This window comes from Cervus canadensis, chromosome 29, assembly GCF_019320065.1.
Source record: "Cervus canadensis isolate Bull #8, Minnesota chromosome 29, ASM1932006v1, whole genome shotgun sequence".
In the NCBI taxonomy this organism is placed as follows: domain Eukaryota; kingdom Metazoa; phylum Chordata; class Mammalia; order Artiodactyla; family Cervidae; genus Cervus; species Cervus canadensis.
Genome location: NC_057414.1, coordinates 579209 through 587229, shown reverse-complemented (window position 1 = coordinate 587229; position 8021 = coordinate 579209). Strand labels below are relative to the sequence as shown.

The 8021-nt window shown below is 36.8% G+C and overlaps 1 protein-coding gene across 2 annotated transcripts in view; it reads right to left on the bottom strand.

The window, feature by feature from the left end:
- Nucleotides 1–4490: 4490 nt before the first annotated feature.
- Nucleotides 4491–8021, bottom strand: part of NOX4 (NADPH oxidase 4) — a 173937-nt gene continuing 170406 nt past the window's right edge. For both annotated transcript variants that reach the window (XM_043452306.1, XM_043452307.1), the window contains one exon: nt 4491–6620. In XM_043452306.1, the coding sequence (XP_043308241.1) occupies nt 6500–6620 (121 nt within the window). In that variant the 3' untranslated portion in view covers nt 4491–6499. The remainder of the gene's footprint in view (nt 6621–8021) is intronic.

Below are 8021 nucleotides of genomic sequence, written 5' to 3'. Positions count from 1 at the left end.
AGGAAGATTTGCCCGGAATGTATCCTTCTTCACCACCCTCTCCTCCTCTCCTCCGCATGCTTGCCATAGTGCGTCCTTGTGAGTTTAGCAGAGGCAGATATTATTTCTATTTTTATGCACGTGGTCGAATACTGTTCAGGGCTAAAGGCTACAAGTCTTCTGGTTTCTAACCCAGGATCCTGTTCACTCTTCACACTGGAGGCGGCTGAATAAAATGATAAAATTAGCAGTCTCAGGGAAGAACAGAACTGCTGCCAATTATCCCCACTTTTTAAAGTGATGTTTACTTTTCCCAACTCTGAACTTAAATTTTAATGAAAAGAACAAGACCATAAAGACACTTTTCTCCTAATGTCATCTGGTGAGCAAATATTGGCCACCTTTAAATAAGAATATAATTGTACCTAGTGGGTACCCAGGTATGTGATTCATGATGCCAAGCTGACTCAAGAGCTGGTATTTTCCTGAGCTGGACAGTCTCTGGGGGTTTGCAGCTTAAACTGTGTAGCACATCTAATCACTGAACCTGGCGTGCAACCCAGGTCAGTTCCAGCACGTGTGTCAGAAGGCATTTTGCCTTCCTTAAGGCTCAGCTTCCCAGGTGGTGCTAGTGGTGAAGAACCCACCTGCCAATGCAGGAGACTTAAGAAACACGGGTCAGATCCCTGAGTCAGGAAGATCCTCCAGAAGAGGGCATGGCAGTCCACTTTGGTATTCTTGATTGGTAAACCCCCATGGACAGAGGGGCCTGGTGGGCTACTGTCCATGGGGTCACAAAGAGTCGGACACGACTGAAGCAGCTTAGCACGCAAGGTTCAGCTGGAGAGCTGAGTATGTATATAGCAGCCAATCCATTGGCTAAGGAGAAAGTGGTTAAATATTCCAAGGTATCCACTCCAGCTGAACCTTATGTGTATATATATACACACATACACATACATATGGGCTTCCTGGTGGCTTAGATGGTAAAGACTCTGCTGGCAGTGCCAGAGACCTGGGTTTGATCCCTGGGTTGGGGAGATCCCCTGGAGAAGGGCATGGCAACCCACTCCAGTGTTCCTGCCTGGAGAATTCCCATGGACAGAGGAGCCTGGCAGGTTACAGTCCATGGGATCACAAAGAGTCAGACATGACTGAGAGCATTGTGCTTGTGTATATATAAATATATTCTGCACTGTATATATACAGTAGACAAGCTTGCCTCCCATATCATGCCTTGTGGATATTTCTCACCACTAAGATGAATTTTATAGTTATCATAAAATGATAACTATCTTCAGATGAATGTGTGATGTAGGTGAACAGATACACTGTTGACACAGCAGAATGTCTTTCTCAGCATCTGCCTTTTTAGGAAGATTTCACTCTCTGGGTAGAAGGATAAGCGCTGAGAAATATGACCTTGCAGTGACAGAATGTCAATGCGCAGCATGGGCAGCTGAAGCAGTGCGTGGCAGCCTCCCTTTATTGCCACATATATACTAAAGCATTTATGTGGCGCTGGTCCTCATCAAAATATCGGGGTTGTCTCCAGGTCAACTGGCAGCTCATCAAAGCTCTAATTCTTATAGAAGCCAAACAGAATTCTGATCAAAAGTAAAGCTTCTACAAAAATTCAAGTAACAATGAAAATGAGAGGATTCTTAAAGATGAACCAAACACAACATTCTTTACATTTTTCCAACAGAGTAATAGCTAGTTTCGCCACACATCTGAGCATCTATGCTATGAAAATAAAGCATTAACATGTCCTGATCTGTTAAACAGTTTTTCTTTCTTTGATTCCCTTTTTCCTCCCTTCCAGTTTTGCTCCTATGAGGCATTTCCTGCACTTACCAATTCTTAAATTGCAGTACTAAGACTACTGGGGATTCTGCACCAGTGTAAAATACAATAAAAATCTATTTTTAGATTCTATAAACAAGAACATCAAGCTTTTGTATAGGAGAAAATAAAAATTCTGTGTATTAGCCTCAGAAACATTACTGGTGTCTGTTCTAAAACAATGCTGCTTAACTCTGCTAATTTTAAATGATTCACATGACCTTTTTTCCTCTTTTCCCTTATTGGACATTTCTTTGCTAAGTATTGGAAATCTGCTTTTTTTCTTTGGAAAACCTCACCTAGCTAGCTAGCTCTTGCAACTCTGTCCTTTGAGAATACTACAGAATGAAATAAAGAAGTTGGGGGTAATGGAGGGGAGATTTAGACAGAAGGAAAAAGAGTTCTCATTGTTCTGTGGTAGTAGAACTAAATGTCCATCTCATTATGCTTGATTTCATTTATTTCCTGTCTCAGGAGTTTACAAAAAGCTGACTCTCTTCTCCTGAACAAGAAGTGTGTTATGGTCATGTGAATAGAGAACCAAAGTCATTTGTTTTAATATCAACATTTCCCTGGGTGGTTAGAAAGCTGCTGAAGTTATGACTTTGGTCTATGACTTTAAATTTAAAATTACAATATTAGCATTTCCTAGAAACTATACTACTATGTATTTCTCCATTACAAACTCCTGGAAAACATAATCCCTTTACCACTGACATATTTTAAAACTGCTCTCTGGAAGTAGGCTCTAATCAGCAAAACATATAAGACTAAGTAAGAAATTAGAAGAGACTTAGGGGAAAAGACTGATTTTCTGTATCTGAATGTGGAATTAACACTCATACATTATTTTCCACCTAACACTAAATAGAGTTTATGGGGAGGTCCAAGCCAACAGATGTGACTTATTAAATGTATATGTCACAGGGAGGGGGGAAGCCCCTTTCAGTAGCAGGGATTACTAAAGTCTAGTCTATGACAAACTCAATGGATGACTTGAAGTAAGTTTTCATCTCCCTTTGGGTCTCAGATTCTTCAACTGCACAATCAGAGTAGTTCTAGCTTCAGCAATCAGTTGCTCAGTCGTGTCTGACTTTTTGTGACCCCATGAACTGCAGCATGCCAGGCTTCCCTGTTACTCTCTCCCAGAGTTTGCTCAAACTCATGTCCATTGAGTCAGTGATGCCATCCAACCATCTCATCACTTTATGTTTCTATAATATATTAAAGTATCCTGGATAACACAAGAAAAGGAATCTGCTTATCAGAGAAGCACTTTAAAATGTGTCTCATGGGGTGTTTAGAAAAATCACTGTTCCACTGAGTTTACCATCCTTAAAGAAAAAAGAAACATATTTTTTTTTACTTAAAATTTTTTCTTCTTAATATAATAAATATTGTTTATCACCAACTTGATCTATTGATGACAATCCTGGCCCATTTGCTTCCAGCAAGCCTCTTTAATGATGACTTATAATTTAAATCCAGTACCTGCTGTTAACGCTTTAAACAAACTCTGATTTGGGGGTTATGAGTAACATGGATCCATTGATTAAATCAATTCAGCCTATGCTTTGTTTACATTGCTTTATTTGTTTGTTTTAAATATTTATACTATCACAATGCCCGAGTGGTGTTTAAAGTCAGTAATTAAAAAAAAGAAAAACAAAAAACTATCAATCATCTAAACTTTAACTTGAATTTAAAAAAACAACAAACAATAAAGACAAAAATGAAAAAACACCCCAAGACAAAAACAGCAAGCTCTAAATGTATGTGAGTGGGGTCTGTGTGTGTATGTGTGTATGAATCTGAGTTTAGTATTATAAAATAATTGATATGTAAAAATCACAGCATTCCCTTACACAAAACAGGAAATCCAAAAAAGATTAAAAACTGAGTGGAAAATTCCATTGGATTCATGGTCTGGGGGCATATAGAGAGAATTTCCTTTCCTTTGTCTACATAGTTCATTTCTTAGAACAACCCTGTAAAAAAACTGATAGTTTCTTCCAAAAAAAATCAGAGAACTGAAAGGTATAGGTTAAAAAAAAAACCGTAAAGATGATTCTTCTGTTTGTGCGTGTGTGCTCAGTAGCTCAGTCATGTCCGACTTTCTGCTACCCTGGGGACTGTAGCCCGCCAGGCTCCTCTTTCATGGCTTTCGCCAGCTGAGAATACTGGATTGGGTTGCCATGATCTCCTCCAGGGGATCTTCTGACCCGGGGATCAAAGCCGTGTCTCCTGTGTCTCCTGTGTTCCCCGCATTGCAGGTGGATTCTTAACCCACTGAACTCCCCGGGAAGCCCTTATTTTGTTCAGAGTTTCTCAAACAGGAGCCGTTGCTTTCGGAGATTGTGGGCCCACCAAAATTAAATGTAATGTTTTGTAGGTGTGTCATAATATTCATTTTAATCAAGTTCTCAAAAATATACATTGCTAAAAAGACTAATAACTACAGATCTGATACAAATGAGAAATCTTCATCCCAGAGTGAAGAGCAATTTTCCGTAGTCACACCATTAGCCAGGGACATTAACGCCCCAGAACCCAAATGCCTAAGTTTACGCTGCTGCACACTCAACTTCATGCCATCTTGTGAATAAACTCTGCTGCTTTATCTTTTGCAAACCTAAAGTCAGCTTACAGAGATTTCAAGGATACCATTTCAATTTTAACATTTATTGCCATTAAAATTACTTTTTAAAGATCAGTCTGACAAGAATTAGCCCCAGAGAAAGAATTCCTCTAAACAAAACAAAGCTCTCATACACACAGGATGAAGTCCTAGTTTCTTTCCTACTTACAGAAGCAAAAATTACCTATGTCTAACACTCAGTGTTTGAACATCCACTGGAATTTAAATAAAATAGGCAAAGAGTTTCATCTAGTATAGCTGACCTACTTGGAAAGATCATTCTTCTTCTTCCACCAGTTTTACTGAGATGAGGTTTATTAACATAATCACATAAATTATAATTAGTAAAGAATATTGCATACAAGCCTGTTCTAACTCATTTCTTTTTACCAGTTTTCTCCTGTTATGTGTTTTTATGAAAATTATTTTTATTTTAGGAAGTTGCCAAGATGTACTGGTTATTAAATATGCCTTCAGAGCTAAATCTGCAGGAACATTGCACATTTCCCATATCTTTTTCTGACTCACTTTCCTTCCAGAGAGAACAAAAAGAGTTCCAAGGAGAGGAAGAAATAGCTGTAATATGTTTATGGGCATTTAATGCTAGATGGTTTAGCATGCTTGATTGCTATTGGTAAGTCAGAGCAAAAAGATGACAGCAGAATCTATCATGTTATGTTATATCATGCAAAATTTTAACAAAGGCAAGACAAGCTATGTTGCTGATTTCAGCAATGTGCTATATTTGATAGCAATTCTACAAAAGAAAACCACTAAATTGTAAAAATGCCTTAATTCTTAAGGTAGTGAAATATATTTTCTGAGCTGAGAATATAATGGGCAGGGAGCATAACCTGATAGGATCACACAGCACAGTCCCTACAGGGACTTTAAACTCAGTAATTCTTTATCAAGACCCAGAATGCCAGACAGTGCAACACTAATATTCTTGACTCAGAACTTAAATTTCCATAACTGATTAAGTATTTCCTCTTGTATAAAGAGTAAAATACAGGTTTCCTATTCAAGGAAGTGACCACACTTTGTCTTCATCATAAACCAATGTGTGAAAAAGAGAAAGAATTTATATTTCAGTGACCATTGGCAGACACAATACCCTTTGGTCTTCAAAATGCAGACTAAGAGACTAAAACCTAAAGATAAAGTACACTGGGAAAAAAGGAAATAATAATGGAGGTCAAAATGCTGAAAAAGGAAAAAAGTTATCAGTCTGTATGTCCCTTTATAATTTACATTAATGACATTTCCTCATTAAAATGCAATAGTGATAGATTAAATAAACTGGGAATGGAAAGGAGTGATTAAATCATCGTGTCTAACACATGACAAGGGAGGGCAGATTTCCCTAGACAAAGGAACAAAGATGAAAGAAAAATATTTTAAAAAATCAATAGATATTATATCAGCATCTGCAAAAGGTTCATTGAGCATAAAGCCTACAGATATCAAGTAGAGGTATTAGCATCAGTAGTGAGCAAGCAACACAAAGTACCCGTATCAACTCAGAATCCTGTGCTGTATTTTCAGACACCTAATATATTGGCCTGGAGCTTCTCTAAATCAATGCTTCTCTGTTTATACTCATGTAGAAAATGTAATCTGAGTTTCTAAGCATTTTTAATTTTGTTCAATCTCGCATTTGTTCAACCAAAAACAATTTAAAAGAGAACCAAGGCTACCAGCCTCACAATGAGCAAGTGCAACTCCTCGCTAGGGAGTTCTTAAATCTGCCATAAAAATCAACAGTGTGCACCTAATAGTTTTCTTTTAATCTGAGCAGTGAAAAGTGAATAATCACATCAGATATCCTTCAGGGCCTCTTTGGTTTCCAGATTAAACATGTAATGTGACCTGTCATCCTGCCACATTCTCTCCGCATTTCCATTTTAAATAATCATAAATAAGAAAACCTTGCTACTGTTTGGCATGACACAGCTGTTTGATTCAGCTGCATTTCAAAGCCTTAGAAATTGCACTCATTCCTTCTTTAGAGACCTTGTTCATCTCAGAGGTTTTTCAACTGAAAGATTCTTTATTGTACTCAAATCTTGTCCCATAGGAATTGTTTTGATTACTCAGCTTATGAAGAGTCTTAGAAATCGAATTGGGTCCACAGCAAAAAACACCAACTGTTTTCCTGGAAAGACAAAGAGAGAAAATGGAAAATCAGATGGAAAATTAGGCAGAACATGACAAGAAGTATGTTTCAGCAGTGTGTTTAAAGTGTTAATAAAGTTAATTTGTTGATGTATACATCTTTGTATATGAATAATTTTCCAACCACTGTATTACCAAATGTAAGAGAATATATTTTATTTACCTCATGCTTTTTATGCTAGAAATCAAGATAATTCAAAAAATAAAACACATATTTGTTAATTATCAGAGAGACTGAGCAGTCTGCATGTCACTGATGAGGGCAGAAATCAAGTCAAGAGCAGCAACTGATAGATGTCAACTGCCTCACATGTGACATATGAACAGATTCCCATCCACCCTGGACCATATCAGTTCTTCTCATATTAGATGCTTTACAGACATTTTTTTTCCTCTAAAGATCTCATGGATTTTCACCAGACATGGTGAATAAGACAAAAGACAAGGAAGCTATTACCAATTTGGAAGAATAATTTTAAGTGACTAATTTATGTCCACATTAAAACAATAAGAATATTAATCTGGATACATTTTCTTTTATTTATGTTCCACAATAATTGTAACAAATGCCAAGCAGGTTTTATTATTCCCCAACATTTCAGGAGACAAATTATACATATTTCTAACAAATAGAATAAATACATTCCATGAAATGACTACTATTTCACATTGATTCCTTTCAAAGTTTGTTGATTTGTATTGAATTCTTCCTAGGATATCAAAATGATTAACAATTGTAATCATAGCTTGGATAAATACTGTATGTATTCATTATCTGAGAATAATTGTTGCTGAACAGAAAGAGAATCCATTTAAACGGGTACATAAATTTATAATAAATACTGAAAATACAGGTTTATTGAAAACTTTTAACCTTGAAAAATGAAACAAAGAACCACAAAATAAATTTCTACTTGCACCCATGATGGAGTAATAGGGACTAGATTTTCCCTCTTGCACTTAAAAAATAGGACAAAACAAAGAACATATAAAACTATTATTTCAGATACTGGCCAATAGGCAGCACAGAACTGTTCATCCCTAAGAAAAATAAAAAAAAATAAGGTGAGCCCCAAAATTGTTTCTACTTGTTGCCTGAAGGTGATTTAAAAGATGGAAGGGGGTGGAAGGGGGGGAGCTCAAGAGGGAGAGGATATATACGTAATTATGACTGATTCACACTGATGTACAGCAGAGACCACCACAACATTGTAAATCAATTATCTTTCAATTATAAAGAAAATTTAAAAATAATGTAAAAAATGATTAAAAAAAGAAGCTGAAGCTCATAAGAGGGAAACTCATGCAGAGGCTGGTGGTCTTACTGAGTTAAAGAGAAAGGAATGGAGTTCATGAAGACTAAAGCAGCTATACGGAAAGT